General features: G+C 40.8%; 1 protein-coding gene across 2 annotated transcripts in view; it reads left to right on the top strand.

The window, feature by feature from the left end:
• The first annotated feature begins 89 nt into the window (after positions 1-89).
• The window catches only part of LOC124146141 (muskelin-like), a 33,708-nt gene continuing 20,578 nt past the window's right edge, over positions 90-13,219 (top strand). For both annotated transcript variants that reach the window (XM_046516276.2, XM_046516275.2), the window contains exons 1-8: positions 90-215; positions 1,737-1,806; positions 3,848-3,990; positions 7,887-7,975; positions 8,959-9,068; positions 10,692-10,829; positions 11,906-11,960; positions 12,477-12,551. In XM_046516276.2, the coding sequence (XP_046372232.1) occupies positions 136-215; positions 1,737-1,806; positions 3,848-3,990; positions 7,887-7,975; positions 8,959-9,068; positions 10,692-10,829; positions 11,906-11,960; positions 12,477-12,551 (760 nt within the window). In that variant the 5' untranslated portion in view covers positions 90-135. The remainder of the gene's footprint in view (positions 216-1,736; positions 1,807-3,847; positions 3,991-7,886; positions 7,976-8,958; positions 9,069-10,691; positions 10,830-11,905; positions 11,961-12,476; positions 12,552-13,219) is intronic.

Here is a 13,219-nt window from a genome sequence, read left to right as displayed (position 1 = left end):
ATATGAATTGAGCCTTTTTATCGTTACTGACGGCATCAGCGCACTTTGTTTAGAAACCCGTTCCATATGTGTTTTCCCGTTCGACTTTTATATTCCGTCCCTCCATTCACAAGCGTAAAAGAGTGATAAAGAAGAATGGCTGCCCTGTCTTGCAAACAACGACTTAAGTACTCTGTGGTGAAATGGTCAAGTTATTCCTACAATTATGTCCCAGAGTGCGTTGACATGTCATTTGATTTATTCCCTATATGTAACTGTATTCGCATGCTGTTATCCAAGATAACAAAGTGAACTGAAACTACAATTTATATTCTTTCGGTTGTCTATTTGAGAGAATAAAGGAAAACAACAGCGGTAGAAACTAACAGTTTTAGTCCACTAGCCCTTATAATGATAACATATAGCGGCAAACCCCTTAAAAATGGCAAATTTCTACTAGTCCTTATGACACCTTAACTATTGGGCAGTTTGGCAAGGACTACAAGACTAGTGCCAGTTTCTAATGCTGAAACAATGAATTTAGATTGTTTATTTCTCAGTCATTGGTGCTGGATATTCATTTGTGAATGCCGAATTATCTGCAGCATGTGAACTACATAATACTCTTATCCATACTAAAATGTAAATTATGAATCACTGTTGGCAAGTATGGCTTTTGATCCCCGAATATCCTGATTATTGCGTAGACGAAATTTATCATTGTGAATGTTGACGCTAAAGCAAAGCTGTGAAAATAATTCGACAGCCAAAGTTCTAGTAGGCCTAGAGAGTAGAGATTTCCTTACAATTACAATGGCTGCATTAGAATCAACATTAACCATGCTTATGTGGGTGAAAAGTAGGCAACACTTTTTTTTCCACATACGTGAACTGACAGTCACTGTTCACCTGATCCTCTGTGCTTAGATAGTTTTATAACTGTGAGATGGCTATCTATCATGTCTATTAGTGTGTTGTCTTGGTTCAGCCATTATCATAAGAAGATGAACATAAATAAAATTGCAAGTAGACCATGTTGACAACTTTTTTAATTAGTTAAAAAGTTGTAATTTATCCCTAAAATTCTGCATTTACATGTATTTAACCATGTTAACAAAAACCTTCCATTAGCTATGTATCTGAATAGTCATTCCATGATGTAAATTTTATTTTGAGTTGAAGATCATTACACCTATCTCGATATATGCATGATCTGAAAGTCAAAAGATACAAATATTTGACATCATGCAGAAATCAATTTTATATGAGATAAATGTTTCAAGATACAATGTCTACTGCACACTACACTATTGAATAAGCCACAATCTTCTTGATAAAACTGCAAGTAATCTTTATAAACACTGATTAGTTACTCATTCAGAAATTTTACATGTCAGCCAGTAAAGAAACTAACTGGTAATATGTGAAAGTGTTGACTTAAGGATTTATTATGATATTTATTATTATTAACTTGCCTAACATGATGATCGATTTGTTTTTGAGACTTGCTGACTTAACCATGTTGACCTTTCATGCAGCATTTCATTGTGTGTCCATGACATTTTTTTTGGTCTATAAGGGGGTGCAAGGTAAACTCATTATTTTGGTGACCACGCTTTCTAGGTGCATTCATGTGTGGTTTAGGGATGTCAAAGATAAGAAGCAAATAGCACACTTGTCGTATCAGGCTAAGTTTATTATACGATATTCTAGTGATACACAGAATTCTTAGATTCCTGTAAATTTTACCATTTCAGAAACATATGTCATGACAAACCAGGCGACCAGACTTCAAGATGGTCCTCAGATTCCAACAACCCTCCTCAGGTAATCATCTGCTAGTCTAACATTTAAATACTGGTTTGCATGTGTACCTGATATGGAATACCGTATTTGATGTAATAAGCACCCCGCTCTAATAAGTGCCCACGGCGACATTTGCAAAGATATTGGCTAGTGAACAATCCCAAGTAGCACCCCTTCCGATTGATCAATATACACAAGACTTATTTATTCGCGTATAAAAGCACTCATGTGTTATATTCACCCTTAATTATGGGCATTTAATACTGGAAAAATATATCTGTTGTACATAAACATTTCAGGCTGTCAGCATAAACCACGAAATTTATCTTTCAACTCTGTTTTTTTCTCCAAAATAACATTCTAATAAGAGCCCCCTATTTCTAATTTCGAGAGCGTCCTGGGCGCTTATTACGTCGAATACGGTAGGTCAATTGTTTATTGATAAGGTTCAATTCTGAAACACATAAAAGCTAAAACTATCCGTTGAACTTCTACCGGGGTAAGTAAATATTATGGTAAATGGTAAATATGAGAATGTATCAGACATTAAGTATCTTGTGTTGAACATGCTATCGTAATAAGAATTTGTTGACAATTCATGATGAAATATTCTATGAGATGCAGTTTGTACTCTTTGAGATTATATGTTTTGATAGTTCTGATGTGTAAACAAAGTTTGGTCATAAACAAACGAAACTGATTTTTTGATTGTACTATACCATGTATACTATTCACATCTTCCCGAGGCACAGTTAACACCTTGCCGAACTAAGCTGGAATTTCAAGGCTCGATCATAGCACCACCAGTGGCTGTTACAAGTTATGTCCCTTCTATGTCTCTCCTATTGACCAATCAGATTCCACCTCTCATGCCACTTCCATTTTGTTCAAACAAAATGGTGGTGCCCAGTCAAGACGATCTGATCGATAATCAAGATTTATATTGTAATTAAACGGGTCTTACCTTGTGAAGTGCATTAAATCACTTGGACACCTTGATAAAAAACATGAAAAGATTTGCAGAATATCTTTCGAAGCCCAGTTGGCGGTACACATGCTTTGCAAATCATTCAGTGACCGAAATCTGGACATTAAAATTGATGTTGTTTATGAACCAGATGTTGTTTGTTTGTTAAGCAATTTTGATTTGACCATGCATAGACTTGTTAGTCCAGCCAAACTGTAACTCTGGACTTCCATCCTAGTTCGACAAGGGTGAAAACTGGACTTATATAGTCAGTTAACACCCTTGACTTGTAAAGATATACTACTCAACGTTTAGTAGGGATAATCAGATATGTCATTCTATTTAGATATACACTTGACATATATTATGAGAATCATGTTTGTGTCATGGAAAGTAATTATCCCTATCGAAAGTGGAGAAGTATAATAACAAACAGCAGCCAGACAGAACAAGTTAATGGTTCGTAGTAAAAATAAAAATTAAAGTTAGGGTTAGAGTCAGGATAAGTATAAATGATATTTTTACTCTAAAAATACATTTTCAAGTATTTTGTTGTAGTTTGTATGAAACAAGGTGCTGGTGATTGTATCGTCAGATGATTATTGATTACTTGATGGCCCCATTTGAACTCCGGATTAGAGTAGGCCCCCTGCAATCTATGCTGGTTGGAAAAGGACACTTTGGGGTTATTAATTAACATAAGTCAGCAAGTCTGAGACAAGATAAATTCAGGGAGTAGTAGGCACCTTTTCTTGATGAAAATTCTAAATTTCTAACCCTAGACTTAATAATTGGAGGGATTGTTGCTCATATCCATTGTCTGGTCCAAACTTGCTTACGTATAGGTCACCTTCTTATTGCTGGAAGGCGGTCGGGTAGCCTAGTGGTTAAAGCGTTTGCTCGTCATGCCGAAGACCCGGGTTTGAATCCCGACATGGGTACAATGTGTGAAGCCCATTTCTGGTGTCCCCTGTCCTGATATTGCTGGTATATTGCTAAAACCAAACTCACCCACTCACTCACTCTTATTGCTGGAATATTGGTGAGTGAAGTGTTGAACAACAAAGTTAATGTTTTTGTTCATTAATGTTACAGTATTTGGTGCTCAAACTGGAAAGACCAGCGATTGTGGAAACTGTATCATTTGGCAAATATGAGAAAACTCATGTGTGCAATCTCAAGAAGTTCAAGATCCATGGAGGACTCACTGAAGATCATATGATTGAAATCTTAGACAGGTAAATACTAAAACTGTCTGGTACTGGATTGTGATAACAGTAAACCCTCCTCACCATGTTCACTCAGGGTTATGCCCGTGAAGAACCAGGGTAGAATAGGTCTTCAGCAACCCATGCTTGCCGTAAAAGGTGTCTATGCTTGTCGTAAGAGGCAACTAACAGGATCGGGTGATCTGCCTCGCTGACTTGGTTGATGCATTTCATCGATCCCAATTGCGTGGATCGATGCTCATGATGTCAATCCCTGGATTGTCTGGTCCAGACTTGATTATTTACAGACTGCCGTCATACAGCTGGAATATTGCTGAGAGCAGCGTTAAACAACAAACAAACCAATCACTCTGGTTATAACGAAACTTATTAACCCGGTAAGGCTGTAATGTTAAAACAATGGGGAAATTTGGAAATTTGTATTAGCCCACAGAAATTGGTACTAGTCCTGGGCTAGTGTTAAGTTCTAACCCTGTCACTATGTGAATAAGAGGAGAGTTACAAATACTTAAAGATTGACTTCAGTATTTTTTGTGTTTATGGATGTATAAACATAAAAGAACAAGTTGTCCATACTGTGTATATCCACATAGTATGCTGTGGAAACACTTGTATGATAACACTTGTATGATAATTTTTAATTGCTAAATTATCATTATTTTTACCAAAGAGGAATATTTGTAATAATTATTCTACCTCACACTGTGCATTTCATCCTTCTGTGTGGAAACAATCTTAAAAGACGTTTCCAGCATAGAAAAACACATCACCCAAAACCTTCCATTTGTAAGCATGGCTACCATCACTAACAATGGACTGTGCACGGCCTGATTCCAGCGCAGCTTGATCACGTGAAGCCCCAAGCTTACTTATTCTCATCGCCTTAGTGTGGAGACGTTTTTTATATTTGAAGTGAATTATGTTTTTAATTTTTTTTTTATCTCTGTGGAGTCAGCTGAGTGTGTTATCATGGATAATCAGAAACGCAAAGTGTGTGATAATTGCAGATGGACCTCTCTGTAGATAACCCACACTTAAATTGCTCCAACTGTTGCAGTCGTTGTACTGACTCTAAGAGATGCAGCAAGTGTAAAGATCTACCAAAGGCTGAATTGAGTACATATATGTCCCTTGGGCCCGCCAGACACCTATGATTGTGGGTTCGAATCCCGGTTCTCCACGATTATGTTTCTAGGTTTGTCAACAACATACCCATGTTAGTGGGTTTCACAGTAGTGGTAAATGTCTGAGACCTGCATCACTTCGGGCTTTCCTCCCACATCAAGCTCACATGCCGCGATATAACTGGAATACTGTTTAAAGAGGCATTAAACCCAACTCACTCACTCACTCAGTACATATAAACGCAAGTGTGACAGGCGAGACATCAGCAAATGCTTGAATCAACATCAGTAGAGCATGGTCCAATCAGTAGCAAAGAATTGTAAGACCACACTTAACACAGTTCATTCAACAACCTTAAAATCTACACCCTTGGACCAGTCTTCTATCACGACTGCACTTGCCAAGGCCAAGGTGTTGTGAAGATTCAGAGAGGGTTTCACGGAGGTCGGCTGATATAGTCGGCTGATATAGTTGGCATTCATCACTGTCATCGACGAAAAAAAGATTGACGAAGATACGATCATTTGGATTGGAACTTTACATTCGATGATCGGAGGATGTTTGGCAGGTGTCAGGATTGTTGTACCCCTCAACGATCGTCTGCAGATCGGATAGCCAGGATTGGGGTTGATGTTCTTTTAACAATTGTTTGAACCTTGTCATTTATACGACAGTCAGGATTGAGAGTGGCAACTGCTCCCTCCATCTATGTACCTAGAGTTTTGACAGCCCTGATCATGATAGACGAACACCTTATAGATCCTCATATTTTGATGGTAGACAGTCAATCGGGATCAGGATCGTGCATACTGGAACGATTGCATGGAGCATCACGATCGGAGGGAGCATCATGGGATCACCAAACTCGATCCTGAGAGTCTTCCCAGTCTGACATTCAAGCATTAGTTATAGGCTATGACTACTGCTTTTCATGAGCAGGACTTGCATAAGGACAAGACACTCCTGGCACCAGCTGATTCTATTGAGGTTCGGTCACCTTCACAGAGAACACACTCAGACAGTGTTGAGTCTATACTGGCCACACAACCTTGTGTATTGGAAGACGACACAGTTATGCGACTTCAATGTGGGCAAGATGTTTGTTCCACTAGACAGGTGGACGACGATACAGAAACTAGGACTGTTGGCACTCAACGAGTCACTTATCCTTTGGCAGTGGCAAGAAGTCCTGGGCCTCCAAACTTCAGCACAAGGTCTAACCGAGAGAGGTCAACCACAGCTTCGACCATTACACTGTTTTATGTGCCAGTTTCTACAGAAAGACGAACGCAAGATCAAAATTTGACTCCCGATATCATTACACCATCACCTTTAGTGGTGGCTTCGGGAGTCAAACGTCTGCAGAGTCTTCTTGAGCCCGTTCACACCTACACATCAATGATTGGTTGGGGAGCACACCTATTAGATCTGTGTGTGGCAAGGTGTTGGTCTGTAGAGGAACCAAATGTACACACAAACAACTTGGACTTCAAGGTAGTGGTGCTAGCCATGACACATTAGATGGAGGTTCTACGAGCATCCCGCCTGATGGTTCAATTGGACAATGCTTCAGTTGTGTGGTACATCAACAAGAAGAGGTCAACATCGCTCCTATGAACGATGAACCAGTTCTTTGAACTGGGCGACTCGCTTTACATTCAAGATCAAGCCACGTACATTCTGGAGATTCAACCATCCCGGATGCACTGGCAACTCCTTACGGAGATCTTTCGGTGGAATTGCCATCTTTACCGGGAACCGGAAGTCGATCTGTTTGTGACAAGATTCGACACTTAACTACCAAGGTTCACCTCTCCCATACCGTACCCTTGGTCCTGGGATCACAAATGTGCTAGCCATCTCTTGGGAAGGACAGGATGATTACGCAAACTCTCCGACAGGCCTTCTTCCCCGGGTAATACACAAGATCTCAGGCACTAGACGTCTTCATCTACATTTGGTTGTGCCCTTCTGGACAGTGAGAAGTTGGTTCTTCGGACTCGTAAACGTTGCAAATTGAAGGTACCTAAGGTCAGACCCACTTTTTCAACCACACTCAAGCCAGCTACATCTGACACTGGAAATACTCTATCTTTGCATAGGTTATTCTACTAGAGTGGCTCGAACTATTACAGATGCACATTGTACCTCCACTAAAGCTGATCATATGTGGGAAGCCTTTAAATCTCGGGACATTCAATCCCCGACTACAGCATCAGCTCAACAGATAGTTGAATACCTTCAGCACTTGAGGTCGTCAAGGAAGCTGAAAGGTACTACACTCGCAACTTACTTGGAAGCTATCAACTTAGTGCTTGAGGGGCCACAACAGTTGCAGCAATTTAAATATTGGTCATGTACAGAAAAGGTCCATCTGTAATTATCACACACTTTGCATTTCTGATTATCCATGATAACGCACTCAGTTGACTTCCCAGAAATGAAAAAAAAGTAAACATATAATTCCCCTCAAAAAACAAAACACACTCTGGGCGATCAGAAAGAAAATGAGTCAGCTTGGGACATCATGTTATCAAGTTGCACGGGAATCAGGCAGTGCATGGTCAATTGTTAGTGATGGTAGCCATGGTTAGGGCTGGGATGTTATTGGGTGAGGTGTTTTTTGAAGCTGGAAACCTTTTTTAGGATCGTTACCACACAGGGATCGAAGAAGAAGGATGAAATGCACTGTGTGAGATATAAATATGCAATTGTTGTAAAATTTCTTTTGCTGTTTCTGTAGACGAGAAAATGATGAAATTTATCATTTTTTAATTCAGTGGCTTGAAGAATGATCACACACCAGAATGTTTCAGTCTTCGACATGAAATTGATGGCAATCATTTCCCCTGCAGATATATCAAAATAGGTATGTATTCTTTATTTTATAATTACATAATGTTTTTTGTAACGATTGTTATGTAACTCAGAAAGTTACAGACTGACGTTTTTTGAGGACCCTAGATTCAACGAATCTCAACAATCCTCAAATCCTCTTTTCAAAATTAATATGAACGTGCTCAGCCCCACGTTGGGTGCCAATGTAGCGGCCATAAAATTTCTGAGTCCCGTGATGGGATTCGAACCACGGACCTTCTGATCCGAGGTCGGACGCCTTGTCAACATGACCAAAGAGGTTAACCCCGTCAGCAAGCTGACAAGGTAAGGATGTCATCTGTGGGATGACTCCACGCCCTGCTTCATCCATTTTCAAAATTAGGCTTATGACAAAGACCCCTTTACTTATATGCTTAATTTCAAATATGTGCTCTTTAGGAATAGGTGGGGGCACGGGTGGCCCAGTCGTCTAAGGCGTCGCGATTGGCTGTGCAGAGTTGCGTCCCTTGGGCACGCCAGAAACCTATGATTGTGGGTTCGAATCCCAGTTCGCCCCGACTATGTTTCTAGGTTTGTCAGCACCGTACCCATGCTCGTGGGTTTCACTGAAGTGGTAAACGTCTGAGACCTGCATCACTTCGGGCTTTCCTCTCACATTAAGCTGACACGCCGTGATATAACTGAAATACTGTTAAAAGCGGCGTTAAACCCAACTCACTCACTCACTCTAGGATAGGTCATGTACTGAAACACAGGAATGGTGACTGTAATGGTGGCTTGTACATTACTGTGACTAAGAATATAGAGCAATTCTTGATTATTCGGATGTCATTACAAGGATGGTCATGTTATCCTTATCCGTCTCTTGTGGACAATTTTGAAATGATAATCAATCAGTGTCCTATATTCGGTATATTCGGGATTCAGGTATTCAGAAAACATGTTTAGGTGTATTTTGGTATGGGACATGTTATGCATTATAATTTTGGTAACCACAATGCTCTTCTTTTTCAGTCCCAATTCAGGCCTGGGGCCCGAGTTTTAACTTCAGTATTTGGTATGTTGAACTTTACGGACGTGATGATTGGGATGCTGTGAAACCTTGCATGAACTGGTATAATACAGTGAGTATGATAGTCCTCTTCAATCATCCATGTAGGGACCTGGGCTAGTATGTGTCCCATTGCTAGGGACCGCCTCCGTGGTTTAGTGGTAGGGCATCCGCCCGGAGAGCGGAAGGTCCGGGGTTCGATCCCCGACCGCGTCATACCAAAAGACGTTAAAAGATGGTACTTGTTGTTACCCTGTCTGGCGCTCGGCATTAAGGGGCTAAAACAAGGACTGGTCGGCTCAGAGTCAGTATACTGTGTCTGAGTGGGGTATTCATGTTCAACTGCGGCATGGTATCTCAGTGAGCTAGCAATATAAATCGGCATCAGTCCGAACTAGTACAAGCAGCCACACAAACACACACACGTACATGCACGTTGCTATATAAGTGCAATAATCTTGGACGCGACGTTAAACCCCATTTCACCTCACCTCACCTCACCTCACCTCACCTCACCTCACCTCACCTCACCTCACCTCATCCATTGCTAGGCAAAAGAGGCGACTGATCTGGGAACTCTCGGGGATTCTGGTTTCGAATTGGTCTAAAAACAATAATGCTTGTCGTAAGAGGGGACTTAATGGATTGGGTCGTCAGGCTCATTGTACCATGACAGTGTGGATCGCGGCTCATAATATCAATCACTGGATTGTCTGGTCCAGACTCCATTATTTACAGGCTGCAGTCATATAGCTGAAATATCGCTGAGTGTGACATTAAAAAAACCACACACACACACACACACACACACACGCACAGACAGAAAGAGACACACACAGAGAGATTTTGTTAAATAACTGCTTTGAAATATTTTGGATATTTCGTACATCTGTTAAAAAATGTCTCTTTGTTTCACCTTTGGCTCAACTGCACTCAAGTATCAGATCAATTGTGTGTTAGTGGAACCATGAACTATTGACCATGCAGCATGACATGTGTAACCTTTCTCTGCGAGCTTCTTGTCAGCTAGGGGCGGTTGGGTAGCCTTCTGGTTAAAGCGTTTGCTCGTCACGGCGAAGACCCGGTACATGGGTACAATGTGTGAAGCCCATTTCTGGTGTCCCCCACTGTGGTATTGTCGGAATATTGCTAAAAGCAGCGTAAAAACCATTCTCACTCTCATTCTTGTCAGCTACATCATGTGATTACAAACTTGTTATGACCCGTGAAGATCCGGGGTAGAATAGGTCTTCAGCAACCCATGCTTGCGGTAAAAGGCGACTATGCTTGTAAAAGGCGACTAACGGGATCGGCTGGTCAGGCTGGCTGACTTGGTTGAAGCTTGTCATCGATCCCAATTGCGTGGATCGAAGCTCATGAGATCAATCACTGGATTGTCTGGTCCAGACTCGATTATTTACAGACCGCCGTCATATAGCTGGAATATTGCTGAGTGTGGCGTAAAAACAAACAAACAAACAAACAAAAACAAACTTTTTACTGTTTGCTTATTTAGCAATGTGATGGACTCGCTTATATCACAATGGATGCATGATCGTGAAGTAAATCATGCTGAAAATAATCATCTTTTGTTGTTATTTTACGTTGTTCAAATGAATGTAATATTGCCAGGTGGGCCTCATTGTCGTGTCTATTTTTGGACTGCAGTTGTTATATAATCAGACTTGTGTTATAGTATCGGGAACGAGAGGCAATACGATTGTGTTTGAAGCACTTCCGACAGAGGAGGTACATAGGGGCATATGAAGCTCTGCAGAAGAAGACGAAGATTGTTCTGGAACACCCAATACTTACAGAGTTACATCACTCTCTGGTGAGTAGAGTTCCAAATTGAGGAGACTGTCTCCATGTCGAGTGCATAGAGTGTCAGGCTGGAAGGTTGGTGAATCGATCCCTGGCCCCGTCAAGCCAAAAAATAATAAAAGATGGTAAGGAGATACAGCAGGCAGTTGTAGGCTCTAAGACTGTATGCTGTGTTTTGAGTGGGATATCCATATTATACTGTAGCATGGTATCTCATGGGCTAGCACTATAAAACTGGTGTGGACTAGTACAATCAGCCAATCACATGGGCAGGGAAGTCGCTATATCAGCGATTTGAAACCCCATTGCACCTCGCCATCTTCAGATTAAGGATGAACGTCAAGGGGTGTCTCCATGTCGAGTGCATAGAGTGTCAGGCTAGAAGGTTGGTGATTCGATCCCTGGCCCTGTCATGCCAAAAGATAATAAAAGATGGTACTTGTTGTTTCCCTGCCTTGCACTCGGCATTAAGGAGATACAGCAGGCAGTTGTAGGCTCTAAGACTGTATGCTGTGTTTTGTGTGCGATATCCGTATTATACTGTAGCATGGTATCTCATGGGCTAGCACTCTAAAACTGGTGTGGACTAGTACAATCAGCCATCACATGGGCAGGGAAGTCGCTATATCAGCAATATAAAACCCCATTTCACCTCGCTATCTTCAGATTAAGGATGAATGTCAAGGGTCATGCCTTAGGCATAATGCAAATGTTTCTATTGATAGATTGATCAGTATAGTAGGTCATGAGACAAGATACAAACATGGTGAAAGAACCCAAGAATCCCAGGACCCATCGCCATTCTAACACTGGGTGCCGTTGTTCAAAGCGATTCTAACACTAAGGTGATCGTAACTCCCATGATTTGTACAACGGCACACTGTTCATTTGAGGCCCTTATATCATTGCTTGGAATATGACCAAGGTAAACACATTTGACTCTATCAGTGGCGTGCCTCCTCTGTCAGTCGAATTTGAGAAAGATAAATGTTGTAACCCCTTAACTTCTGTTATGGGAGATTTCAAAATGAACTGAATGTGGGATTACCTGTTTTACTGTATCTGGCATATCTTTCTGTTTTTCAGGTTATGAAAGGAGATTTTGATGCTTGTGAAAAGTTAGTTACAAAGGCATGTGAAGGTATGTATCTAATGTATTGTATGTTTTTCAAAGATATGGAAATTATATAAGTTCAAAGTTCTGCAAAAGAAATCCATATTTATGGCTTTGTCTTTTGAATTAATGATAGTCAAGGGGATAGCAGTGAGGCTGTCTTATTGTTGATAGTCATTTTGGGGACATAAAATGATAAATGCGAAGTTTTCTTAATGCGAACAAAAGACCATTTGCATTTTTCGCATTTAATTCAAGCTCACGTTTATTTCAAGATTTACAGTACATCTTTTTCTCATCATTTGTTTGCAGCATTACAGGAATTGTGATGTTTTGAATCAGTTCTGAAACATTTTAGGGGGCTGAACAAAGTCATTGCTTTTCACAAGGTAGTGATGTAATTAAGATATATGTCATGGTCATCATGCAGTTCAGATAACGATGGCCAACCCCAAATGTTATTGTCAGGAGTAATTATCTTGGTATTTGTTTGCTGGAAGACCTTGCACTGTTGCTAAAGTCATCTGTGTGATGTTGTTTCAGAGGGACTATTTGACCAGTATATCAGTCAGCAAGATTATAAACCAAGGTGGACAGCAATTCAGCCAGTCAGCAAAAGTAAGTAATAGTTTACAACATCTACAACTTCGGATGTCAGGATTATTTGCATTTGGCACAAGTCTGGATTCAGTTCTCCTCATGGGCTGTCCCTTGTTCCTATGTTTGTCCTGGGGCGGTTGTGTAGCCTAGTGGTTAAAGTGTTCGCTCGTCACGCCGAAGACCCGAGTTCGAATCCCGACATGGGTACAATGTGTGAAGCCCATTTCTGGGGTTCCCACCGTGATATTGTTGGAATATTGCTAAAAGTGATGTAAAACCATACTCACTCACTCACTCACCCATGGGTGTCCTGGGTTGCCCAAAAGCTTTTAAGAGGCGACCAAAGTGAAAATTACTAAGTGACCAGTCTGATTGTGTGTGGATTACCTACCAAATTCCTACCAAATTTTCAACACATGAAACAAGAAATAACCATCTCATATTACATTGACAGATATATTTATCGTATTCCCCATGTAAATAGACACAGTTCATGAAATTGTGCTCTCTCTCTCTCTCTCTCTCTCTCTCTCTCTCTCTCTCGCTCTCTCTCTCTCTCTCTCTCTCTCTCTCTCTCTCTCTCTCTCTCTCTCTCTCTCTCTCTCTCACTCACTCACCCACTCTCACTCACTCACTCACTCACTCACTCACACGAGGATGAACCTAGAATTTGAGATGGAAGATGT

The sequence above is a fragment of the Haliotis rufescens genome, unplaced genomic scaffold (genome assembly GCF_023055435.1).
Source record: "Haliotis rufescens isolate VD_foot unplaced genomic scaffold, xgHalRufe1.0.p SCAF_16, whole genome shotgun sequence".
In the NCBI taxonomy this organism is placed as follows: Eukaryota; Metazoa; Mollusca; class Gastropoda; order Lepetellida; family Haliotidae; genus Haliotis; species Haliotis rufescens.
This window is presented reverse-complemented; position numbering and strand designations above follow the sequence as displayed.